The 27659-nt window shown below is 46.1% G+C and overlaps 1 protein-coding gene across 1 annotated transcript in view; it reads left to right on the top strand.

The window, feature by feature from the left end:
* col22a1 (collagen, type XXII, alpha 1) overlaps positions 1-27659 on the top strand; it is a 407180-nt gene that overhangs the window by 306224 nt on the left and 73297 nt on the right. The window contains exons 28-36 of the mRNA XM_085992460.1: positions 7334-7387; positions 7480-7521; positions 9983-10015; positions 10962-11006; positions 18993-19046; positions 20630-20683; positions 22627-22671; positions 24538-24591; positions 26336-26440. Coding sequence (XP_085848586.1) covers positions 7334-7387; positions 7480-7521; positions 9983-10015; positions 10962-11006; positions 18993-19046; positions 20630-20683; positions 22627-22671; positions 24538-24591; positions 26336-26440 — 486 coding nt within the window. The remainder of the gene's footprint in view (positions 1-7333; positions 7388-7479; positions 7522-9982; positions 10016-10961; positions 11007-18992; positions 19047-20629; positions 20684-22626; positions 22672-24537; positions 24592-26335; positions 26441-27659) is intronic.

Genomic DNA, 27659 nt, shown 5'->3' on the forward strand with positions numbered 1-27659 from the left:
TCCGCCCGCCCCGAGCCGTTCCCTTGTCCCTTTGTGGAGGCGGGGTACCCCTCATGTTTCACAGACCGAGACCGGAGAGTATGGGACCGCGACTCCCAGTCCCTCCCCCTCCCGTCTTCCCTCGACTGGCTGCAGAAAATGATGGGTGCCTGTGTAGCAGCTCTCACTGGCCCCACACTCAAACTTGGATCCCAGATCCGGCCATCCACTCATCCTCCCCAGCCACACTTACACACTAACCTTGCCCGTGGGCCCCGGGTGAGTTCCTCCCTTCCCCGAACGCACCCACGCGACTCTTGGGTCTCCCCCTCCCCTTTACAATCTTTCCCGGGCCATCACCACCCACTCCCGGGGAACGCATCCCTATCTGGCAAGGCGCCCGCGCTTCCCCACCATGACTCCTCAATAATGAGGTCTCCCGCAAGTGAAATTTGGTCAGGATAGTGCTGGGTTGAGGCCGTGCCCCACCCAGCTGGGGCCATCTCTTCCGCATAGGATGAGTAGGCAGGTTCCTCCGGACTCTGTCCAGTTTCTCCCGAAGGTCGCTGCGGGGTCTCATCCTGGATTTGTCCAGTGGCGAGGTGATCCCCAACATTCTGTAACCATATCTTCATTCGATGCCCAGCTCGGGCTGGGCGAACAGGGCTGCTCCTTTGTCCACTCTCCTGCAAAAGAACTTAAAAGGACATGCAGCCAGGTCTGTCACTGACCTGCTGCCTTAGCTGGAGACATGGTCGGGTCCCTCGACCTCGGACCAAAATACAAGCATTTGGCACACTTATAAACTTAAACTTTAAAATTCTAGTTACATTCTAAACTTAAAATTTAAACACCCTAAAAGTAAGTTGTACAATGTAACTTAACACAAAGCTATAATACAAATGCCGCCCATCTCCGGGCGGCCAGGCTAATCTCTGGAGTCACTGTCGCAGTGAAGCTGGACTGATTCCAGCTCTGGTCCCTCGCAGCTTATGGCTGCTGATTGGGGACCTCTGCGCTTTGGCTTCTCCCTGGTTCGGGAGGCCACCCTACTCCACTGTAAAGTGGGTGACCATCTTATCTCGGGCTTGCGGACCCGCTGAGACCTTCTGAGGGGTGTCTCTGTGGGGGAAACTTTGGCTGACGGACCCTGAGCCTGGGTCACAGCCCTAGCTGGCTGGGAACATTCTCCCCCTGATGTAAACAGCCCGCACTGTATAATATACCTGGCAGCCTGCCGGTACTCCGGGTTTGTCTCCTTTTCCCTACCCACTCCGGTACTGGGGGCAGGTATTCCCTCACCACCCGCTGCTGGTGGCTGAAAATATTCCTCTCCAGGTCCAAAACCTGGTACCAGCTCCTTCCCTATGTCCCCTGCAAGAGGAATTGCTATCCCTGCCTCCCCAGGGTCCCACACCATAGGGGGAACCACTCTAGAAGCGGGCTGGGAAGCTTGTCCCTTTAAACAGGCGACTGCTCCTGCGCGAACCTCCTCCCCGGAGTCCCACGGCAGAGGCTGTGAAGCCTCTGTCTTCAAACAGGCGACTGCACCTGCGCAAACATCCTCCCCGGAGTCCTGCGGCAGAGGCTGTGAAGCCTCTGTCTTCAAACAGGCGACTGCGCCTGCGCAAACCTTCTCCCTGGAGTCCCACGGCAGAGGCTGTGAAGCCTCTGTCTTCAAACAGGCGACTGTGCCTGCACAAACCTCCTCCCCGGAGTCCCACGGCAGAGGCTGTGAAACGTCTGTATTCAAACAGGCGACTGCGCCTGCGCGGGAAAATTGAAGAGGAGCCGCTGTGGTCCCGCAGGCAACTGTGCCTGCGCGAACAATCTCTTCAAAGGGCTGGGGAACTGTTATATTATCACAGGCAACCGCGGCTGCACGTTCGATTTCACTGAAAAGGGTAGGAAGAACCGCTGGGTCTTCCAAGCAGGCTACTGCGCCTGCGCGTATAGACTGGGAAGCAGGGACCTTTAAACGGCCGACTGCGCCTGCGCGCGTGGCCTCATAGAGAAAAGGAGCCGCTGGGGGTTCCAAGTCCGCGACTGCACCTGCGTGAACCCGGTGATGGGAAACCTCTCCCCTTAGGCGCGCGACTGCGCCTGCGCGGGAAAACCGAAAAAGAGCCGCCGTTGTCCCGCAGGCAACTGCGCCTGCGCGAACAATCTCTTCAAAGGGCTGGGGCATGGGCTGGGGAACTGCGCCTGCACGAACAGGCCGTTCAAAAGACTGGGGAATTCCTGTCTCCAGACCAGCGACTACGCATGCGCGGGCAGTCTTTTCAAAGGGCTGCTCCTCCCTGGAGCCCCCCAGGCGATTTTCTGTGAATGGACTCGCAGCAGCCTGCAGATTTCTACTCTCAGGCTGCTGTTTCTCTGTTTCTGAGCCAAATAACTGGTTCAAATTTAAACTTTGACCAAAACTTAGGTCCCATTGGGGTGGGGAAGTGTCCCAATTGGTGGGCCGGACAACTTTTCCCTTGAAACAAGCCACAGTGCCTGGTTTTACAACCTGTGAACTTGAACTTGTATGGTCAGATTTATATTTTCCGTGTCCCATCCCTGCCTGTAATCGCTGCCACTGGCCCGGACCCATATGGGTCCCAGAAAGTGCCTGCACGTTATCCCTCCTTGGCCAGCATATCGGCCAGTCATTGTGGGGAGGCAGAGGTGGGCGAGGGGGCTGCAACACCACTGATGGCTGCTACCTTTCCCTGATTGGCCCTGAGGAAAGATTTTATCACCTCCATGACGGACTCGACTGTATCGGGAGGAGTTTCTGTCTCTGACTTCTGAGTTGCAGCTGTGGGGGTCCTGACTTTATCGCCTCTTCCAGGCTTTTCACAATCCCTGCGCCAGTGGCCCTCCTCCCCGCACCTGTAACAAGTGACCTTGTTCTGGGAGGGACGGCTCCCCTCCTGCTGCCACTCTTTCTTGTATTTGGCCCCAGGTTTAACCTCGTGCACGTTACCCTTTTGCTGGGGGGTCCCACTATTCTTACCGTTCCTATATGCTACCGTGAGCTGCCGGATTACAGTCTCTTCGGTTGCCAGGGGGTCTCGGTGGTCAAACCAAGTATCAGCCTTTGCTTTTATCTGGGGCAGGCAATTGGACACCAGGCAATGAAGCCATTGGGTCCGCTGCTGCTGGTTCATTTGTGCCCTATTTTGTCCCCCTGTACACGCACTGTTGTAGACTGGCCACAGCCTGTCTGCAAATGCCTGTGGGGTCTCCCCTGCCTTCTGCAGTGTTTTCCCTATGCGATCGAATGGATTGCCGTCGTTCACACCCATGGCTTCCAGTATTTCCTCCTTTAGGTCCTCAAAACCCTTCTGCCCTCTCTTAGCCTCATCTGAAAGGGTCTGATAGAGCTTACTATCTACAGAGAAAAGCAACATTTTGGCTTTCTCTTCGTCATCACAGCCGTTAACACAGGCTGCCTGTTCTATCCCTTGGAAGTGCACTGAGGGGTCTCCCTTTTCGGAGAGCAGGGGAATATGTTTCACCAGGCCTCTGAGCTGTTGGGTATCATAGGGTACCAGATAGGTATGCTGAACAGCCCCTGGGTCATTATCGTTCACAGGCGGACCGTACCTCCATTGTCGGAGGGGGTACACTGGTCCTGGTCCCCGCCTGCCTAGCGGGACCTGCTGGCGTTCTCCTACCACCCCATTGTCCACCCCTTCTTGCTGCCAGAGCTCCTTAAAACTTGGAGCTGTGGGCTGCTGTCTTGGGATCTCTAATTCCCTAGCCAACCTTTCCCTGGGTGTTGCCTGTGGGGTTGTTTTGCTTAGGTTGCCAGTAAAATCTGGCTGACCTGCCTTCGGGCTGATCAGACAAATCATCCCCTTTGCTCCTTTTAAAGCCATGTTAAGGCTTTCTATCTCTGCCCTACAGGGGCCATGATCTGCTTCCTCAAACCTTTGGTCGCAGGCCAGCTTATAAGCTGCCTTTACCTCCCTAACCTTCTCCTCCTGCTCTGTTACTTCTGAGGTGAGGCGGGCATTCTCTTCCCACAGTCTCATCTTGTTACTCTTTGAACTGTAAATTTGGCACTTTAGGAACTCTATCCTGTGCCTCACATGGCTTTTGCCCTCACTAGCTTCTCGGATGAGGTGTGCGTTTTCCTCTTGTAGCCTCATCTCACTGTCCCTAGCCTCTGTGACTCCCTCCACAAGGCGCTCTATCTCTGCCTGGCATTTCGTGACCTCTAGTGTGAGGCGTGCATTTTCTTCCCGCACCCTCATCCCACTATCTCTGGCCTCATTCACCTCTCTTATGAGGCATTCTACCTCCACCTGGCATTTTTCAAACTCGGACTCCCGATTCTTGGCCTTTGTAACCTCATCTCACGCTTCTTAACCCAGCCACCTATACCATAATAGGCCAGCATACACGCTGCCGCTAACTTCTGCAGGGCTACCCACAGACTGAAAGCAAGAAAAGCAATAGCTGATGCTTTCTCCAGATCCAGACCACTTATCATATCAAAAACTGCCTCCAGTCCTGCCGCGGTCGCCAATTTGTAGGGGGCATCCTTTACCTGGTTTACGGTAATTTACCTTCCTTTACCTGGTTTACGGTAATTTACCTGGTCAAGAAGCCTTTTTTTCCACAGACTGAGACCAATACCAATCAACGGTTTCGAATCGCTAAACCCACCCTTCCAGTTCTGACTGGAGGAACTTATAATTAATGACATATTAAAATGGACAAAATGGTCTGGATGTGAGAAAGTCAAACTTTATTAAACTAAAGAAACTACACCACGATTAAAGTAATCACTGTAAAATTGCTTAAATAGGGGAGGGAAAAATGGACACAATGAGGAAAACGACTAAAATAACAATTTTAACGAAATTCCCACTTTGCCCCCACCCCTAAGCCTATCCTATGTTGCCTTGTAGAAGGTCAGAACAATATATATGCTCACCACTTGCAATGCCAGCTCCGTGCCCTACGAGATCTTCACTGTCCCGAAGTAAAGAAAACACCCCAGTGCTTTAAAAGTAAACTGCTGGTGTTTTTACTTCTTCAGACAGACTTCCACACTGTAGAGAGAAGCACACGGAGGCAAGCCAGAGAGAGAGAGATGCTTCTCAGAAGCTACCTTTATATACCCCAATTTTGGGGCCGAGATGTTCCCGCCCAAATCCAAGTTCATCTGGCTAAAACAAAAGGGATCAAACTGCCCTATTGTCTGGGATGGGTTTCGAATAAAGCTTGGAGTGGTTTGAATGTGTCTTCATTCTGGGGCCGAAATGTTCCCGCCCACATCCGGAGTTTTCTGGGCTAACAAAAGGGATACAACTGCCCATTGTCAAGTAATGGGTGATTTAAACCCATTCATTCTTAAACTGTTCCTTCCTAAGTTTGAGTGTCTTTTTCAAATGTCTGTGTTGAGCCTTCGAACCATCTCCATTCACCCTGATGGGTTTTGAATGGGGCTGTATTACTATGTAAACAGAAACCCATTCATTGTGGTCAGTCGAAACCGCAGCCTAAGTGGATAATCGTTTGTGTCAACATTCAGCAGTTTCTGTAAACAAACATCTTGTCTCTGGAGGGAGGGGAAACTCCCCCTTTTGATTGACAGAATTTGACTGCCACTGCTTCACAGACACAAAAAGCTGTTTCCTTTGTCCTTGGCCACACATTCCAACGGCCATTTTATCCCTGGGCAATTTACCAACCTCAAGAGTGCAATTTTTTAATAAAATGTACTGTCTTAAAGTGTGCGAAATTTTCCCACAAAGTTCCTCGATTCCGGTGTTGTCCACATGCCGCCCAGCTCAACGCAGCCCCCCTGCGATTCTGGGTATGTTTTAAAACATTGTCCAACCCAGAGGCAATTTAAAATCACACAAAGTCTTCGTCCACGATGTGGATTAATATTTCCCGATCTTCGGGGACTATGGGGATTTTGCGAACCCCTACAAGACCTCTCGCAACCTCAGCATCCTATTCAACCCTGCGCTAACCCAGATCCTGTCCATCGCAAAGACTGCCTACTTCCACCTCCATAACATAATTTACCCGACCTCAGCTTCTCTGCCGCTGAACCCTCTTTTATGCCTCTGTCCCCTCCAGATTCAAATAATCTAATGCTTTCCTGGCTGGCTTCCCATCCTCCACTATGCGTAAACTGTTCTAGGAAGGCCTCTTACACATGTGAATGAGGGGCCTATCACCTGCTTTAGGATCCCTGTCCTAAACTGGATAGCCCTAAGCAGAGCTGGCACTGGGCCTGCTCCACTCAGCTCAGGATTCTTCAGCGGCCGCCTACAAAACATAAGTCCAATTCTTTTTTTTTAACTTTAATGTGGAGGCACAAGTCAGGAGTGTGATGGAATACTCTCCACTTGCCTGGATGAGCGCAACTCCAACAACACTCAAGAAGCTTGACACCATCCAGGAAAAGCAGCCCGCTTGATTGGCACCCCATCCACCACCTTAAACATTCACTCTCTCCACCACCGGCGTACTGTGGCTGCAGTGTGTACCATCTACAAGATGCACTGCAGCAACTCGCCACGGCTTCTTCGGCAGCACCTCCCAAACCCGCGAACTCTACTACCTAGAAGGACAAGGGCAGCAGGTGCATGGGAACACCATCATCTGCAGGTTCCCCTCCAAGTTACATCCCATCCTGACTTGGAAATATATTGCCGTTCCTTCATCGCCGCTGAGTCAAAATTCTGGAACTCCCTCCCTAACAGCACTATGGGAGTACCTTCACCACACGGACTACAGCGGTTCAAGAAGGCAGCTCACTACCACCTTCTCAAGGGCAATTAGAGCTGGGCAATAAATGCCAGGAGGAACAGAAGAGCTCCTGGCTCCACAGCGCTCCTGAAATTCACTGTCAGCCCCGATTGCCCTGACCACCCACCCCCCCATCCTGGTATCCTGTTGTCCTTTTCCCCAGGACTTACCTAATGGCCACTGACAGACAGGCAAGCGGGACAAAATTGACCCACTTGAAATGGAAGAGCTGCCTCTGGAGACGCAATGGTAGGCCTCCCAAAGTATTTAAAGGAGGCCCAAGGCCCAAGACCCAATTTAGAGCGAGCCTCAGATCTACTTTTTGAGGCGCGGGCTATCTGCACGCCATTGGCCCGAAAATAGACGCATAACCCGTTTCTACCCCAGTGTGTGTGGACTAAAACTTTGGAAAACAGCTGTGCAGATTGGTTTGAAAACTCTGTTCTGCCTACATCTTCTATTTTTTGAGAGTAGCGATGGAGAGTCCAGTGGATTGATACCTCGATGCTGCAGGTATAGTCACAGTTTGGAACGTGGTTATGTTTTTTGAAAGTTTAGACCATTTATGCACCATGTTGTGTTTTAACAGGGAGAACTAGGGACACAAGGCCCTATTGGTCCAACATCAGAAAAGGGTGAAAAGGTAGGAAACATTTCATTAAACTGAGAATTGAAATGCAATGGAGCATTGAGCCTTCCCCTATTTACAATCAGTTTCTTTATCTCGTGTTTTAGGGATCATTTGGACTTCCCGGTTCTCCAGGCTTACCAGGGACGGTGAGTAAGAGCAAATGGCAAAATAAGCTTCCCTCTATGGAGGAATCAGTGTTCCGATAATATTGACCTTTACACTTCATCAATTCCTATGCAAGACTGGTCTCTTTTGCAGGCTATTTCAAGTACAGGGTAGATTGTGTGATGGGTGAAGTTCACGTACAGATGCTTACCAGGCTGGTGCCATATTGCTGTTTGGGCTACTTTTACAGAAGTGTTAACCCATTTAAAATCAGCAGGGTAACCACCTGAATAAAAATACTACAGTATATGTAATATGAGCACACTGTAATGTGCTGTGTCTATATGCTGGGCTTGGGTAGGACATTGTGGGGATTCATTGGAATTCTGTCTTTAAAGGACCATCATTGTCCTCTCAGGGAGCTTCCAGGGCAGTTCAGTTCTTGGAATAACCAGAAACAGCCTGCTCCAGAAAGTATCCATTGGATCATTGTATTCACCACAGGGAAAGCATGAGTCACGGGAGGTCGAAGGAATTTAAAAATAATTAGGAAGAAGGAAAGGCCATTGGGCCAAACAAGCCTGTTCATTTTTGATGGATTGACCCCACCTACCTAATTATACCATCTTCACTTCACAAAAGCATTGACTGCGTGACTCAGTTCTAATGCAATAGTGCTAATTTTGTCACATATATGAAAACAATTTTTACTGATGATGATTCCCTTTTATTGGACTTCAGTTAAAAATATTCATTCTGTGCAAATCTGTTCTTCAGTCTTTTCTTCGCTATTACTGTATTTAAAAATAGCTTTGTATAAATAAGACGTGAAAAGAACCTGGGAAACACCCGGCAGGCCCGTTCCATTCAGGAGACAGTGTAACCTCATGAACCATCCTCCCAGCCCCGAATGATTATGTCGCTAGGGAAAAGCAGAAAAAACCTGTGGCCAATTTAGGGAAAATTCTGGGATATTCCTCTCCGACTCCCAACCAAGCAGAGCTCCAGGAGAGCATTTGATGCCTTCTGCAATGCACAAGAACAACTTGAATTTATATAGCGCCTTTAACGCAGTAAAAACATCCCAAGGCGCTTCATAAGAGCGTTATCAGACAACATTTGACATTGAGCCTTATGTAGAGGTATTAGGACAGGTGACCAAAAGCTTGGTCATAGTGTTTTAGGGAGAGAATGCTAGAGCTTCGGGACTAGGCAGCTGAAGGCACAGCTGCCAATGGCGGACCATTGAGAATCGGGGCTGCGCAAGAGGCCAGAATTGGAGGAGCGCAGAGATCTCGGAGAGTTGTAGGGCTAGAGGACCTAACAGAGATAGGGAGGGGCAAGGCCATGGAGGGATTTGAATAAAAGGATGAGAATTTTAAAATTGAGGTGTTGCCGGACTGGGAGCCAATGTAGGTCAGTGAGCTATTTATCTCAGTAGAATTTCTGTCAGTTTATTGGGCAGAGTTTGGCGTTATCATCAAATTATCAACAGTAGCTACATAGTAATTGCAATACAGAAACAGGCCATTCAGCCCAACCAGTCTAGGTTGGTGTCTATCCTTCACATGAGCAGTAATCCTAATCTTGTGTCCACTCTGTTCCCATATCCCATTATTTCCTTTTCCTTCAGCCACTTATACAACTTATTCTTAAAGGATTCCTGCTTCAATCACTAACTCGGTTAAAGCATTCCACAGCCTCACAATCCACTGTTAAAAAGTTTCTCCTGCTTTCTGTCTTAAATCTCTTATATTTAATTGTATATCTATATCCCCTGGTTATAGACCACCCCACCCCCCAATCATTGGAAACAATCTCTTTCTATCTACTCTGTTTCATTTCCCTTCGTAATCCTAAACACCTCTCTCAAATCAGCCTTTAATCTCCTCTGTTCTTATGAAAACAGCCCCAAGACCTGAGACATGAAGAAACTGTGCTGAATAATGGAAAGAAGCAAGATTTTCCTTGCTTCATTGAAGAGTATGAGTGATTTTAAAGTGCAGCAATTCAATCACTGCTCTGTGAGATGAGCCATCTATCCCCATTGGATGGGATTAAATAATGAGTAGAGCAAGTGACAGATACGGAGAAAGAGCAGAATGGTAGTCCAGAGCCTCTGAGTCAGAGAAAGAGGCATCAGCTATAGCTGCAAATATAGTGATTCATGAACATAACTTTGGTAGAAGATCACATGATGGTAACACGCTTAGAGACCATTGAGTCACACCCTGGCACAGGTTTTGAAGATGTCCGAGGCAATAATGCATGATTCACCAAACTGTAGGAACACAGCGTTCCAGAGGTGTGTAATAAAGGCAAGATGTCAGGGAAGGTCATGTTAGCACTTCAGCCACTTCCATGGAAAGCAGATATCAGCTAGCCAGCATGCCAGCTGTTAGCATGGCACACTCCTGAATAAATGAGTGTGCAGAACTGGAACAAGTTCACACAGGTTCTTACAGATGGGTCTAAATTTGTTCTCTGTCCTCTTTTTTTCAGGCGAGTGAAGGTTTTCCTGTACCTGGGATACCGGTAGGTATATAATAAGTGCTGCTTTTCTCTAATAGTACCTGTTGGAGATAATGTTCACCTTCACATAACATAACATAAATTACCTTATCAGGAGGTAACATAGATTACTTAATCAGGTCATAACATAAATTAACTTATCTATTTATATGTACAGAAAAGAAGAAACATTTAGTTGTCAAAAGAAGAAGTCATCTTTGTCTTTTCCTATACACAAAACCACACAGACTGCCTTACTCTGATGTTGGAAGTTTAGATGACTAGTTGGCAACCAGATAGAGTTATCCATGAGCAACTCAGAGCTTCTTAATCTATCTTTGATGCAGACACCAGTCTTACAGATTCAACTGTCTTACTGACTTTCTCCAGATGCTAGCTGTTTAAGCAAATCTCTGAAGAAGCTGACTTTCACTCACAAAATGGAGTCTTTAATTCAAAATGGATTCCGAATACAGCTTCTCTAACAGTGTCTGTTGAGGATAAAGCAGCAATCAGTTGTAATACTCCTTGTGGTCAAATAGCCTGCAGACACTCACTATATAAGTTCACATTTGAAGAATGGCAAGGTACTGCAGGGCACCCAAGATCTGTGGGGCCATAACCTCCAGTAAGAGAGGAGGGAGAGGGATGATTATTACCCGGAAATTCTGCAGGAGTGGGGTGGGGGGAGGGCGTTCCCTGATTTCCCGCAGTAACTTTAGTAGATCAGTGGAAAACCCAAAGAGACGGAGCAAATAGTCATTTCTCCAGGGTTTCCACCAATCCACCTCTGAGGTTTCAGCAGGAAATCAAGGAATTTCCCTGCGGAAATTCTAGCCCCATATGTATTTAAGAAAACCTCCCCAATGGTGATAATTCCTCTTTAAGCACATGCAAATATAATCTACATAAATGTAATCCTGGAGAGTAATGATTGACAGCCACTTCTATTCCTTTGATTTTTTTTTAGGGTTTGCCTGGAGAGAAAGGAGACTCAGGAGAGCCAGGAGAGCCAGTGAGTAGTCGCCCACTGAACTAAGGGTCTTTATTTAAAGCACCGTGTCATGGGGACATTGTTGTCACTTTGCACAGGAGGGTGAATGCAAGAACCGTGACAAATATAGCCTGCAATAACATCGGGTGCAAGCACCACATCAGTGTCTCAATGATATGAAGACCTTCCTTATTGGCAGTTCCTTTAATAAAGAATAAATTGCACCAAATCTGGACAACGCCCCCCAATGGCTCAATGGGCAAGTGCACCACCTCACATGATACTGACCCATGCAGACCAGAAAGGTCCCAGACTCGATCCATAGTCTGTGCTGGCTTCCAAGTGGTGACACTACAATCGGCCACAGTGTCCAAGGCTCAGAAAAGAGCCCCTCTAAGAAATTACTGAATGGCAGCTGAGAGCGCAAATCATGATGTTTTTGTTTCAGCCTTCCCACTCAGGGTGCCTGTATGGTTCACTGTGAAAATGAGTTGTCAACTGTGAAAGTGAGTTGTGCAGACCCCGATGGTTTGATCTGTGACCGGTGGTGAGTTCGCTGATCTCAGCCAGAGTCACAATAAAGGTATTGCAATTGACCACAGCAACCCTGAGCTAAGAAGTTGGAAAATGAACCAGAATTCTCGCTCTTGGCCATTATCCAATGACGCTTGCTGGAAAGTGTGTGTTTTATGGACATGTTATGAAGACAGAATCAGGCGTTCAGTGATTCCTCTTTCTCCACCACCCATCCCATGGCCACATAGTCTTGTGACATTCACTGTTTAGGCTCACACATGAAGAGTGGCCGATGGGCGAGGTACCAGAGGACGAGAGGCACTCATGGAATTGTACCTCAGCATATAAAGGGGAGACAACTGGTGAGAGGTAAAGAGGAAGAGGAGGCAAGACTGCTCAGTCAAACTGTCCAATTTACTTCCACGCCCATCATTGCTTAAAAGTGAAATAATGTTAAGGTGGGGGGGACTTTTAATTCAAGGGTCCCCCTCCCTCCGTATCTATGCACAAAAAAAATCCTCTCAAATATATTTTTTAAAAGCTGTCAAATTTGCTGCTCAAGAGCGAGATGCAGCTACCTCCCTTCTGAATCATACTTGCTATACCACTGTTGGATTGACGCTAGATCAGATTGCAGAACTGAACCAAACATTGTGGCGAGAATGCGAGGAGCATTCGTAATAAGGTGGATGAATTAGCTGCGCAAATAGATGTAAACGGATATGATATAATTGGGATTACGGAGACATGGCTCCAGGGCGACCAAGGCTGGGAATTCAGCATCCAGGGGTATTCAATATTCAGGAAGGACAGGAAAAAAGGAAAAGGAGGTGGGGTAGCATTGCTGGTTAAAGAGATTAACACAATAGTAAGGAAGGATATTAGCTCTGATGATGTGGAATCTGTATGGGCAGAGCTGAGAAATACCAAGGGGCAGAAAACGTTAGTGGAAGTTGTATACAGACCCCCAAACAGTAATGCTGAGGTTGGGGATGGCATTAAATGGGAAATTAGAGACGCGTGCAATAAGGGCACAGCAGTTATCATGGGTGACTTTAATCTACATATAGATTGGGCTAACCAAATTAGTATCAATACTGTGGAGGAGGAATTCCTAGAGTGTATACGGGATGGTTTCCTGGACGAATATGTCGAGGAACCAACTAGAGATCAGGCCATCTTAGAATGGGTATTATGTAATGAGAAAGGATTAATTAGCAATCTGGTTGTGCGAGGCCCCTTGGGGAGGAGCGATCATAATATGATGGAATTCTTCATTAAGATGGAGAGTGAAGTAGTTGACTCAGAGACTAGGGTCATGAATTTAAATAAAGGAAACTATGATGGCATGAGGCATGAGTTGGCTAGGATGGATTGGGGAATGTTACTTAAAGGGTTGACGGTGGATAGGCGATGGCAAACATTTAAAGATCGCATGGATGAACTACAGAATTTGTTCATCCCTATTTGGCATAAAAATAAAACAAAAAAGGTGACTCAACCGTGGCTAACAAGGGAAATTAGGGATAGCATAAGGTCCAAGGAGAGGACATATAATTTGGTCAGAAAAATCAGCAAACCTGAGGATTGGGAACAGTTTAGGATTCAGCAAAGGAGGACCAAGGGATTAATTAAGAGAGGGAAAATAGATTATGAGAGCAAGCTTGCAGGGAACATAAAAACTGACTGTAAAAGCTTCTATAGATATGTGAAGAGAAAAAGATTGGTGAAGTCAAGCGTAGGTCCCTTGCAGTCAGAATCAGGGGAATTTATAATGGGGAACAAAGAAATGGTTGACCAATTAAATACATACTTTGGTTTTGTCTTCACAAAGGAGGACACAAATAACCTCCCAGAGATGTTGGGGAACATAGGGTCTAATGAGAGGGAGGAATTGAATGAAATCAGTATTTGTAGGGAAATGGTGTTAGGGAAATTGACGGGATTGAAGGCCGATAAATCACCAGGGCCTGATAATCTACATCCTAGGGTACTTCAGGAAGTGGCACTAGAAATAGTAGATGCATTGCTGGTCATCTTCCAAAATTCTATAGACTCTGTCACAGTTCCCATGGATTGGAGGATAACTAATGTAACCCCACTATTTAAAAAAGGTGGTAGAGAGAAAACAGGGAATTATAGACTGGTAAGCCTGACATCGGTAGTGGGGGAAATGCTAGAGTCTATTATAAAAGATGTAATAGCAGAGCACTTGGAAAACAGTGACAGGATCGGACAAAGTCAACGTGGATTTACAAAAGGTAAATCATGCTTGACTAATCTACTGGAATTTTTTGAGGATGTAACTGCAGAAGGCTTTCGATAAGGTCCCGCATAAGAGATTAGCATGCAAAGTTAAAGCACATGGGATTGGGGGTAAGGTACTGACTTGGATAGAGGACTGGTTGGCAGACAGGAAGCAAAGAGTTGGAATAAACGGGTCTTTTTCCGAGTGGCAGGCAGTGACTAGTGGGGTACCGCAGGGATCGGTGCTAGGGCCCCAGCTATTCACAATATATATTAATGATCTAGACGAGGGAACTAGATGTAATATCTCCAAGTTTGCAGATGACACAAAGTTGGGTGGGCGTGTGTGCTGTGAGGGGGATGCAGAGAAACTCCAGTATGATTTGGACAGGTTGGGTGATTGGGCAGATGCATGGCAGATGCAGTACAATGTGGATAAATGCGAGGTTATCCACTTCGGTGGCAAAAACAGGAAGACAGATTATTATCGGAACGGCAATAGATTGGGAAAAGGGGAAGTGCAACGAGACCTGGGTGTCCTTGTGCACCAGTCGCTGAAGGTGAGCATGCAGGTGCAGCAGGCAGTTAAGAAGGCAAATGGTATGTTGGCCTTCATAGCGAGAGGATTCGAGTACAGGAGCAAGGGTGTCTTGCTGCAGTTGTACAGGGCCTTGGTGAGACCACACCTTGAGTATTGTGTGCAGTTTTGGTCGCCTTATCTGAGGAAGGATGTTCTTGCCATGGAGAGAGTGCAGCGAAGATTCACCAGACTGATACCTGCGATGGCAGGAATGACGTATGAAGAGAGATTGGGTCGATTATGCTTATATTCGCTAGAGTTTAGAAGAATGAGAGGAGATCTCATTGAAACTCATAAAATTCTCACAGGACTAGACAGACTAGATGCAGGAAGGATGTTCCCGATGGCGGGGGATTCCAGAACCAGGGGTCACAGTCTAAGGATAAGGGGTAAGCCATTTAGGACTGAGATGAGGAGGAATTTCTTCACCCAGAGAGTGGTGAACCTGTGGAATTCTCTACCACAGAAGGCAGTTGAGGCCAATTCATTAAATATATTCAAGGAGTTAGATTTATTTCTTAAGGCTAAAGGGATCAAGGCATATGGGGAGAAAACAGGGACAGGGTACTGAGTTTGGATGATCAGCCATGATCTCATTAAATGGCGGAGCAGGCTCGAGGGGCCGAACGGCCTACTCCTGCTCCTATCTTCTATGTTTCTATGTAAATACATTGGGGAAGTATTGCTGGAGGTTGCCACTTGGTGGCAGTAGAGACAAATAATCCGGCAGCATCTGTACAGCATTTCTTTTGGAAATATTTGACGTTTACTGGCCTCCAATATAAATTATCTCTTGATTTTTTTTATTAGTGGTGTCCTTTGTATCTATGCCAGCAATTTTATCCCCCTTTCCTTTGTACGCAAAGTGTGGTGGCGTGTAATCATTGGGGGATGTCTAATGATGGCTGTGTTTACTTCTGTTTACCACACAGGGGCAGCACTGCACTATACCTCTCGTGCTGCCCAGAGATTAAAGACTCAAAGTCGATGGCCCAGAAATTCGACTGCGCAGTGGCTGTGGACTATGCAAATCTGAGGCCCAATTCACTGGCTCAGGCTCCCTTTTCCAAATTGTATCGCGACTGCATGCTGCCGTCATTTTTCCCGGGAGCACAGCAGCTGTGCAAACCAGTGGTCCTTAAAGGCTGCCACCAAAAAAGCTAAGTACAAAATGCACTTCTGCCCTCACCCCTGCCCCTCCCTCCCGGAACCACGATAGAGTTCCCCTTGTCCTCACCTTTCACCCCACCAGCCTCCACATTCAACGGATCATCCTCTGCCATTTCTGCCACCTCCAACGAGATCCCACCACCAAACGCATCTTCCCCTCCCCTCCCCTTTCAGCATTCTGTAGGGACCGCTCCCTCCGAGACACCCTAGTCCACTCTATCACCCCCAGTACCCCTTTCCCTTCGCCCGGCACCTTCCCGTGCAAGCGCAGGAGATGCAACACCTGCCCCTATACCTCCCCCTTCCCACTGTCCAGGGCCCCAAACACCCCTTCCAGGTGAAACAGTGATTTACTTGTACTTCTTACAATCTAGTATACTGTATTCGCTGCTCACGATGTGGTCTCCGCTACATTGGGGAGACCAAACGCAGATTGGGTGACCGCTTTGCGGAACACCTCCGTTCAGTCCGTCAGGGTGACCCCGAGCTTCCGGTCGCCTGTCATTTTAATTCACCGCTCCATTCCCACTCGGACCTCACCGTCCTTGGCCTCTTGTATTGTTCCATGGAAGCTCAGCATAAACTCGAGGAACAGCACCTCATCTTCCGATTAGGCACTTTACAGCCTTCCGGACTCAATTTCGAGTTCAACAATTTCAGATCATAACCTCGGCCCCTATTATATTTTAATATTTTTTATCCACACTTTTGGTTTGTGCCTTTTCCTTTGTTCTCTCCCCCACATGGCAGCTGTCTTTCACTCTGCCAGCGCATTTCACACTTCATCTCGAGCCATTGTTTGTTTCTTTACCTGTCCTATTACTATCTCGTCTCACCTTGAATATCTCTTAATGCCTCTTCTTTCATCCCCTCCCCCATTTCCCAGCCCCCAAACTGCCTTTTAATCTCTTTCATTTCCTGCCTTTTTTTCTCAGTTCTGTAGAAGGGTTTCGACCTGAAACATTGACTCTGTTTCTCTCTCCACGGATGTTGCCTGGCCTGCTGAGTTTTTCCAGCGTTTTCTGTTATTATTACAAAATGTTATTGCCTGGTTGTGGAGCTGGGGGGCACAGGGGTGCTCCTCCTGGCTTCACATTAAAACTGACGCTCTTGCCCCATCCATCCCCAACCTCGATTGCCTGCCACCTCCCTCCCTGGACTTGCCTGCTGCCCTCGGCCGGCATCTCAACCAAGCTCAAGCTACCTCCGGGGTCATGACTAGCACCCGTAGCTCGCCGGTAATAAACAAATGAGGCCGGTGGACCAGTTTCCTGTGGTCCTGCCATCGGCCTCTTTAGCCGCTGCTCACAAATTTGGGGGGCGATCCAATTTGTAGGCCAATATTGTAAATGGCATTGCACAGGGCTTGTTTAGCTATGCGCAGAACCATTTGTTTTAGGTACTGTGTCCCTTCTTACGGTGCCATATGTGCCCACTGTGACTACACGTGAGTTTTAGAGGCTGTAAAATGTTAACAAAGGCATTTATTTTCAGCCCTTTATGTTTTACATGGCTGGAAACAAACACTCCTCTGGGAGCTGGATTTCCTTTCATCACTCTTGCTAGGGAAATCATTAACGCAATATTTTTCAAAGCTTTTGCTAGAAATATCAATAAGAGCAAATCTCCCGCTGTGTTTACGATGCTGCTCAGCACAGTGATCAGAGGAAGTCTACCTGCTGCATTTAAGTTGTCATTAACAGTTAGCGGTCGAGGTGTCAGCCTTGGCTCAGTGGTAGCTCTATCACCCCTGATTCAGAAGGTCGTGGGTTGAAGTCCCTCTCCAGAGACTTGACTACATAATATAGGCAGACACTTCAGTGCAGTACTGAGAGAGTGTTGCACTGTTGGAGGTGCGATTTTCCAATAACACGCTAAACCGAGACCACGTCTGCTTTCTCAGGTGGATGTAGAAGATCCCATGGCACTGTTTTGAAGAAGAGCAGGGGAATTCTCCCCGGTGTCTTGGCCAATATTTATCCCTCAACCAACAGCACTAAAACAGATTATCTGTTGTCCCATTGCTGTTTGTGGGAGCTTGCTGTGCACAATGCTGTGTTTCCTACATTACAAAAGTGACTACACTTCAAAAGTACTTAATGGGCTGTAAAGCATTTGGGGACATCCTGGAGTTGCGAAAACCGCTATATATAAATGCAAGTCTCTTTTTCTTTCAGAGGAATCTTCCCGCTGTGTTTATCACTAACACACAGTGACCAGAGAAAAAATTCCCGCTGCGTTTGTAACATCACTAACACACTGGAGGCTAACTTTAACCTTCAGCGATGGTGTAAAACGGGCAATATCGGATCAGCTGCCTGTTATACACCCCGCCTGATTTTCCTTTCCATTAACTTCAACTGTCCGTTTGGTGTCAGCTGAACTCTTGTCAATAGAAAGTGATCCTGTGAAACACTTTTCATCAAGTCCAGTGCCTCCCCAATAACCAACTAGTGATTCTCATAAGGTCTTCGGTTAAAAGCATTAGGATGGGTGCTTTACATAATGTCCCTTAAAGTTCTGTTGTGAACTAAAGACTCTGTTGCATTTGACACTGCCGTAGTTCAAATCACCAGAAAACGAGATTGGTGCTATCGTTTTGCTGGTGACAGAGAAGGTCCACCTTGTGGGCAGATGCTGGTACAACGAGCTTGAAAGTGTTCTACCAAAGTGATTTCTGCTGCACAAAATCAGTGCAGAGAAATCAAAATGGAAAAAAACATGGATGTGTGAACATCGGATGAATACAGGATCAGTCTCGGCTCTGATGCCAGTCCTTGCTCAAAAAGGGTGCCAACACTCATGAAAGAAAGATGGAGCCTGCATTCATGTGGCGCCCTTCACATCTTCAGCACGTCCCAAGAATACTCGCTTGGCCAAGGTACCAGCTGGCAGCCAGTTCCTGTGGAACTATACCCCAGCATGAGTGCAGCATCAGAAGAGAAGGATTCAGGGGAAAATATTGGACGGAAAATGGGGGAACCATAAAAGTAAATAAAGAGCCCTTAAATTGAGACTCCCTCATTAAAATGTTGTCTGGGGAACAAGGGTTTAACAGAATACTTTGGCACTCCAAAAGGTGGAACTGTTCAGGACTGGGTTAAAACATTAGCCTTTCACCACTGTGTCGAAACCCAGCCCAGAATAGTGTATTGAAAGTCTCATCTGCAAGGTCGCTCACTGGCCGTGCTTTAAACAGCTCCTTCATTCTCATGGTTGACTTTTCAGGTTTTGACTGGTCTCTTCAAGAATACATATGATTCCACTGAATGTTGTTTAACACAAATGTGTGCTCTTGTTTTATTTTATTGAGAAATTTAGGTGAAGGGCAAAGGGCCATAGAGCACGGCACGAAGTCGAAAACAGTTGGAGGGTAGACATGTGAATCGAGCACTGCAGATATTTGAGTCCATTGTCCAGTGAAATAGTAGCTCTGTTTTAATCAACCACTGTGCTCTTCCATCTCTGTAACAAGTGAAATTGTGTTGTTTTAGGGTTCCCATGGAATACCAGGTGAAAGTGGACAACAGGGACCTATAGGCTCAAAGGTAATATTAATTTGCCTCAAGGGATGTGTGATATAGATACTACTCGATGACTAAGTGTGGAACACTCAAAAAAACATGTGCACATGCTGGAAATCAACTGAAAAAGCTGGCAATGCACAATTGGTCCGTCAACAGTCAGTCAAAAAGAGAGAAGGCTTCATGTTTCAGATGTGACCCTTCATCAGAACGTCAATAGTAGTGCCATGCAGCAGGTTTATACTTGTACACACTAATCTCAGCCATAACAAGCGGAGGCCAGGTGCTTACCTATAGGGTGAAAGGGGAAATTCAGAGTCGAGAGTTGTGTTAGCTAGTAGGCAATACAGATAGAGGACTGAAGGCAGGTCACCCAAACAATGTGAAAGACAGGTATGGGATTTTCAAGGGTCCTCTATCTTGCCCCTTTCTTCAAAGCTGGGTGATCTATGTGACTGTGCCTGTTTATAACCAACAATGTAACTCTACCCTCCAAGACATGGCCAGAAAAACTTCTGTAATAAACTTTGTTAATGTTGCAAGCATACTCAGGGGATCAGATCTTTGGGCAGTGGACTAAATAGTATGGAGAGTGTACCACAGCTAAGATCAGTAATTAGGCACATGAGGGCTTTGTGAGTATAACCCCAATGCAGGCTTGGGCCTACTTGACATTGGTATTGTTAGGCACCAGTACAGTGTGATGCATCAAACTAGCTCCTATTTTGTGGTAGTACATTGTCCATTGTACTGGTTCAGATTCATTATAGGAAGGCCAGTGGTGCTCATAGTACAACCAGGAAGAAGAATGAGGCTTTTTCTACCCTCCTGCTTTTCACATTTCGGTCAATGGAACTGTTACCTCATGTGCCCCTGGGCCTCCAATCACAGCTGTAGGATTTCGAGAGAGCTGCAACCACTCTTGATTTCCAGTGAGAGAAAGGAAGAAATACAATTATGAAGTGAGGTTGGCACTAAGCAAGTGCCAACATTTAGACCGCAGGGCCTATAGGTTCAATGGACTCCCCACCGGCAACTGAAACCAAGGGCTCACCACATATGAAGCTTGACCATGTCCCATGTTGGAGCACGCCTGAGAGTAGCTCATTGAGGAAGACACTCTTTGGGGTTATGACTCTCGCTGAAAAGTTAAGGAAAATGTAAGTGCAAGTTGGCACTGTTTAACTACTTTTGGAGGCTTGTGCTTGTTTATCATTGTCTATCTTTATTACTTGCATTGCTGAGAAAATTCTGAATTGAAAAGTTGGAGAAAAAAGCAGAAAAACTCAAACCTCACCAAAGAATGTACCTGGCCGCAGGATAAAATGTTATACTATTTTAGACCATTTTGCTGACCGATCAGAAAGCTATAAAATGTGCCAACAGCAAATCAGCACATATAATTGTTTTGAGGCTCCAATTGTAAGTTGCCCTGTGGAGATTTAGTTTACCAAAAGGTGCCCATGGCATATCCACTATTGTTTCAAATAGGAGTTCCTTATTGCACCTTTTTAGGATTAATGATGTTTTATACTTGAGCATGTCATTTTAAAATGAATGGAAATCTGCCAGACCTTTAGCTTACGTGGCCTGTCTTGAATTCCCAGGGTCAACAGGGTGATCAAGGGCTACCTGGGATTTCTGGGGCAACAGGTGAAATGGTAAGTGGTTTATTTAAATACCATTAACTTGGCTAATAAGATTACAATGTTAAAGCAAAAAAACTGCGGAAGCTGGCAATCGGAAATAAAAACAAAAAATGCTGGAAATACTCAACAGGTCAAGCAGCATCTGTAGAGAGAGAAACAGAGTTAACGTTTCAGGTTGATGAATGTTCTGACAAAAAGTTTACAATGTTTATTGTTTGGTCTATATCACTTCCAAGTGGTTAAGAACTAGTGCAACTTTTGTCTGAATGGTCAATTGAAAGAGCTATTCAATTAGTTCCACTCCTCTGCTCTTTCCCCATAACTGTGCAAATTTTTCCTTTACAAGTATATATCCAATTCCCTGTTGAATCTGCTTGCACCTCCCTTTCAGGCAATGGATTCCAAATCATAAGAAATGGCTGAGTAAAAATATTTTCCCCATCTCCCTATGGTTCTTTTTTCCAATTATCTTAAATCTGTGTCCTCTGGTTACCGACCCTCCTGCCAGTGGAAACTTTGTCCTTATTTGCTCCATTAAAACTCTTCATACTTTTGAACACCTCCATTAAATCTCCCCTTAATCTTCTCTGCTGTAAGGAGACAATCCCAGTTTCTCTAGTCCCTCCACATAACTGAAGACTTTCATCTCTAGGTAAATCTCCTCTGCACCCTCGCCAAGGCCTTAACATTCTTTCTAAAGTGTGGTGCACAGAATTGGCCATAATAATCCACCTGAGGCCTAACCAGTGATTTAGAAAGGTTTAGCATAACTTCCTTGTTTTCTGGTAACCTAGAGCCGGAAAAGACTGGGCCACACGGCCATTTCCAGATAGGCCTGCCAGGGCCTGAAGAAATAGTTGGCGGCATCTTGGCAGGTGTGAACTCTTAGATAACGCTGGTTCTTGATTACTCTGTATGCCCCTTTCACACAGTCAATAACAACAACTGGCATTTATATAGCACCTTTAATGTAGAAAAAGGCCACAGAGGAACAAGATAAGTGGACACAGAGCCAAAGAAAGAGAGATTACATGCTCAAATTCTGGAGTGGGATTTGAACATCCAACTTTCTGATTCAAAGGCAAGGTTGCTAAAACTGACAATATTTACTGAAAAATGGGGCAAAATAGGTAATTTTAGGAAACATGACAAAAATGTGCTGAAACAATTTAGCCTTTCCTTTTTTTGATACATCAACCTACCCTACCTTGTTTCTCGCCTTACCTTTCTCCAGAAATGCACTTTCTTGTGTCTTGAACCATTTATACCGTCCACTTCAGTAGCCTTCCCTGCTCAAATCCTAGATGATGTGACATTTCTTTCAGCTCAACATGGATAGCACCAAAGCCTATCAGACAGATGCCAGACCAAGCACACCACCAAATTGCCTCTGAATGTTTCTCGACCTCATTGAGTGCTGCCAGCTCACAGACCCCAGTGACCACTGCCAGATTGCAGTCTCCACTGAGTACTCCCAACACCAACTGAGATCTACGAGACAGCGGGCAGCCCCTCCCCACATAAAGGCTGGCAGCCGCCCTCAATGCCACTAGACCCCAATCCCGTCAGAGCACTGGCAGACCCCAATCCCAAGTGAATGTTGTCAGACCTTTGTCCTCAGCACGATCAGACCCCAATCCTCCCAACACCCCGCTAAATTCCAAAAACTTAAACAAGATTAAAATAATCTTCTGTTTATAGACACTGTCCTAGAGGTCCATCCAGACTGTAATTAGCCTGATTGATAACAACTTCACATTGACTGAATACTTTCAGTGAACGGCCAGTGAATTTAATATTTTTATGTTTATTCGGCTGGTTACTTTATTACCACCATTTCAATAGAGCTTCATTTCACATCATCAAATGACCAATTTAATTTATGTTCTCGATTAATATGTTTACTGCCGATACAGTTTTTAAGATATGATTTTTTTTTACTTGTCTCCAAATAGGGTATTGTTGGAAGACCAGGTCCGCATGGGGTGCCAGGAAATGTGGTGCGTACAACAGAATCATTGTTCGTGGGGAATTCCTTTATTCTGGGTGCTGTGAAATCAGGGGTGGTGGGGAGATGGTGGGGTTAGGGTTCGGATGCTTGTACAAATCCTGAAGTTAATTGACCCCCCCAATAGCTCAGTAAATAAATACATGACATGGTGTGAGCCAAACAGAACACCAAGAAGGTTTAAGGTTCAGTCCTAAACTGTGCTGAGTGAGTTGAGATCAACCATGGAGAAAGAGGGAAGGGGGAAGAGAGAGAGAGTGTGAGAGAGACAGAGAAAAGCAGAATTTGATGTACTATATTTAGCTTCAGTACCCAACTGCTGAGGAGCGGTATTTAAAAAAAATCAGCCTACATTCCTGATCCTGGTTGTTGCAACTGCAAACTGAGCTGGTTGGACATTTCGGCCTTGGTCTAAAGGACTGACTCACTGTCTAGACCCATGCTTGAAGAATAATTGCTTGAGTAATGTATCAGAGTGACCCAGGTTGACTCCAGCATGGATCAAGACATTCAGAAGAAGAAGGAACAAATTGTAGGGGGGAAGAAAAAATTACAAATTACAAACTAACAGCCCCGAATGTACAATTTTGAAATTTGTTCTTCAATTATGAAGATGTGCAGGTAGTTCAGGTCTATCACACGTCACTGTTATCTTAGTTTTAGGAGTGGCAGCTTCTAACGATGTATCAACACCCGAATATTTACTTTAATGAATCTACATATGAATATGTGGGTAGGGTTGCCAACTCTGGAGGCATTCCTGGAGGTTTGATCACATAACATTCTGACCACATTACGCCTGCCCATGTGATGCCTGATCACATGACATCTGATCATGTGACATTTGTTCACATACCTTCTACAAATGTTGTTGCATTTACCTCATAAAGATTGGGTGCCGCAGCTGTTGTGTGACAAGTTCCAAGAGCCAGGAGGCCTCCCATGAGCAGGCAAAGAGGGGAAATCAAGGAACCCCCCCCCCTTTCAGCACCCCCCATTTCAGAAACTCCCCCATTTCAGAAACTCCCCCATTTCAGCCCCCCCATTTCAGAGAGACCCCCATTTCAGAGAGACCCCCATTTCAGAGACCCCCATTTCAGAGACCCCCCCATTTCATAGACCCCCCCATTTCAGAAATCCCCCCATTTCAGAGACCCCCCCATTTCAGAGACCCCCCCATTTCAGGAAACCCCCCCATTTCAGAGACCCCCCCATTTCAGAGACCCCCCCATTTCAGAAACCCCCCCATTTCAGGGACCCCGATTTTAGAGACCCCCCATTTCAGAGACCCCCCCATTTCAGAGACCCCCCATTTTAGAAACCCCCCATTTCAGGGACCCCCCCCCATTTCAGAGACCCCCCATTTTAGAAACCCCCCCATTTCAGGGACCCCCCCCATTTCAGAAACCCCCCCATTTCAGAGACCCCCCCATTTCAGAGAGACCCCCATTTCAGAAACCCCCCCATTTCAGAGAACCCCATTTCAGACCCCCCCCCATTTCAGGGACCCCCGAATGCTAAATCCTGCAATTCCTAAGCCTTCCCGACTCTCCAGCCTCCTCCACACAGTCACGGCTCTCTGCGGGTGATGTCACCAAGCCGGAGGCTTCTCTAACAGCAGCCACGAAGTGGGGGGTGAGGTGGGGGCTGCACTGCGGTGGGAAATTTAAATTGCTGAATCTCGCGGGCTGCTGGAGGCAGCGCTCAAGGGGAGGAACCTCCGATTACAGGAAACTCCCGGTCATGTTGGGGCAGGTATTCAGGTTCAGAGATATATCACAGGTGCTGGCAGCTACCCAATCTTCAAATAAAGAGAAACTGTCATTAAATTAATGACTAATGCATCTTCATTACACAGGGAGTCCCAGGAGTTGCTGGTCCCCCAGGCAAGGATGGTCTCAGAGGTGAGAAGGTAAGAGTGCTGCTAATAATGTGATTTACCGCGATTGTCTTTTGGGGGTGTTGGATTTGAATCCAGACCAGATTGATGAGATGTAAGCATCCTATGGGATATTTTGAAGCTCAAAAGTAAGGGTGTCAGCTAAAAGCGCATCATTGCTTTAGAGTTGCAAAACACACTAACAAGTACAGAATTGGCAATCTCAGCGAGATGATAATAATGGTTGCTGTGGTAAAAGGAAGAAATTAGCAGGGAGTGTTATTCTGAGGCTATTGGAATGCTGTTGGACATAGTAAAGGAAGCCTTGCTTTGATGTAAAAATTGGAACACTCTCTAGCCAGACATTGTTCACCTTGCTGAGCATACAATTCACCCGAACTATTTAAAAAATTCAGCTAAAATACATTTATGAAAAATGAAATGAAAATGTTAAGGTGGCACAGCCGGTTGGTGTATGACTCACACTGCAGTGTGACAGAAGGTGAGGTTTTGAATCGTAAACATGTCTTTCAAGGGCAGAAACAAAGAAAAATCAGAGGGCACATCACCACAGGCTAGTGACAGGCTTGCGAGTGGCATTGACAGAGGCCTGGAAGAAGCTGCCCTTTTGATTGGGAATGCTTGTTTGGCATGACAATGGCCTGACAACAGGTCAAATTAATCATCTTTCCTTAGAAAGATTAACAATATTAAAATTATGAAGGTGAACATATCCTGCCCGAAACCCAACTGGGTAAAAGTAATCTGTGGTATAGTACGAGCTACACAGATCAGGATCAGGTCCATTGGCTGCTCTCAGTCAGAGTAGTGGCAGGGACACTAAAATTGGCCTCCATTTCTTCAGGTGAGAGAGGGAAGTATCTAGCCAGTTTCCTACTCCTGATCACTGTCTAGTGACCCCTGCTGGAAAATACATCATGTGCATCAAATGGCATGCTCACACGTGAAAAATGGTCACTTCAGTGTCATTTGGACAGTTGCAATGTCCATGGAACTGTACCCCGGCATGAGTCAAGCAAGGAGATCAGAGGTATGATGCCACATTTCATAGTCCCACGTGAAATCATAGCAGTTCCCGTATTGCAGGGCAATGCATTGTACTGCTCAACCTCTGTGTAAATGTGATAAGACTTCAAGCAGAGTGCAGTGACACAACCTGTTAACAGGGTGCAGATTTACTACTGTGGTTCCTAACATGATGCCCATACTGCACCAAGTGGATTGAGATCTTGCCCATATTTGGTACCAGAGTTCCCCCTCCCCTCCCCTCCCCTCTCGCACTTTTTCTTGTGACCAGTTGAAAGAGTGGCAACAGCAGGAGCCTGTGAGCAGGTCCTTTAGCTACCATCCTGGCCGAAGGTAACATGGAAAGACTACTGAGTTGAAAAGAAAGAAAATCAAAAAAAATTCGGGTGAATATAATACAATGGTGTCTCTCAGTACTTTCACAGGGACTAGACAGTCCCTGTTTCTGTAAAGTAGTCCATCTCTTGGTGTAACTAACAACTGGCAAAACTATCATCGTAGCAGAGAGAAGATTCAATCCTGAAATGGTGCTACTATTGGCTGCAGTTGATGTGGAGTTCAGAGGCTGGCAGTGGGTGTTACATGGAGTTAACACTTACTGTAAGGAAAATAGATATAAAAACATATGAAAATTCAAGGATGAGAAAAGATCAAGCTCACCCTTCTGTCTTCTACCGTAACCGGCAGATTGAGGCCAAACATTTATCATTCTTCCTGTTGTCTGGCACAGGGGACGCCTGGTACAGATGGTGAGCCGGGACTACCCGGAACTCCTGGTGACTCCGGGCCGGCTGGAATCCCTGGACTACCAGGGGAAGGTAAAACTGGAAAACCGGTAAGTCATCCCTAGTCAAAAAACAAATTCTGGGGATGGGGGGAGGGCACGATGGGTGGTGATGGTTCCTGTTGTACAAACCAAGAATTGCAATGACACTGCAGTCACGTGTGCTAATAAAATACAGATATTTGCAGAATGCCTCAATTCAGAGGTACAACTAAACTGTTCCTTTCAAACCACTGAAGAACATTACTATTATGAGTAATGATGGGGAGTACCATTGATGATAATTTATTGACCCCTGGTCTTGTAAGATGTCAAGGTTTTTGATCTCTTTGGAATGATAATAATGACAATTTTTGGGGCGGCTTAATGTGAAACTATCTAAAGAAATGAATGACACAATTAATTTGACTCTATGAGGAGTTGGGATCTAGCTTCAAATTAAGCCCAGATATAAGAATGAAAGTCTCCCTCCTTTGTTCGCTATATGTATCCCAAGTGGAATGAAATGTCGTCCCACCTTATTTCCTGGCGGGTATGAGTCAACCATACAAAATGGCTCACAATTCAGTAATACTTGCCACTAAATTGGCAATCTGACTCAAAAAAACTACAAGCATGGTTGGTGTGCTGAAACCATTGGTGCAATGGGAGCTGGTGTCTGAGGATTTGTAGAGTGTGACAGAGTAAAGGAAATTTTAATCAGCATCCTGTCCTGGGAGTATTTGAAACTGATACGCGATAACAAAAATACAAACCTGTTCTGTACTCTAGCATGAGATTACCTGGGTCTGATGAACCCACTTTGTGCAGTTGAATCACTAAGTTGAATTTCAAGTCATAAAGTGACAGCTTGTAATCACAATGTATCGACAGTTTGATTATGTCACAAATGATGATGAGAGAAAATAACACCCTTGTGATACAGCCTCTTGGTTTACAACAACGCTGTAATACAGAGCTTAAGCTATCAATTCCCAGTACACAATGAATTCCCAAACTCAACCAAGTTTTGTTCGGGGAGGAGGGGAGAGAAGGAAGTGAAGTGTCAAGCAGAAGAGAGAATGCCTTTTGGCAAGGGGTAATCAGATGGTGGATTGATACATGCTGCTGTTGTGGCCAACTTTAGAGCAGAATAAACAGAGGCATACGAACATGTCATCCTCCTGCTCTCTCAGGCATTTGGGGAAAATTGTGTGTGTGACATGAGTGACCTAAAGAAATAAGAATATCTATTTAGGATTATATACATATATACACATATACATAGTCA

This window comes from Somniosus microcephalus, chromosome 7 (genome assembly GCF_052327205.1).
Source record: "Somniosus microcephalus isolate GS21.2 chromosome 7, FLI_Smic_1.0, whole genome shotgun sequence".
Lineage (NCBI taxonomy): Eukaryota > Metazoa > Chordata > Chondrichthyes > Squaliformes > Somniosidae > Somniosus > Somniosus microcephalus.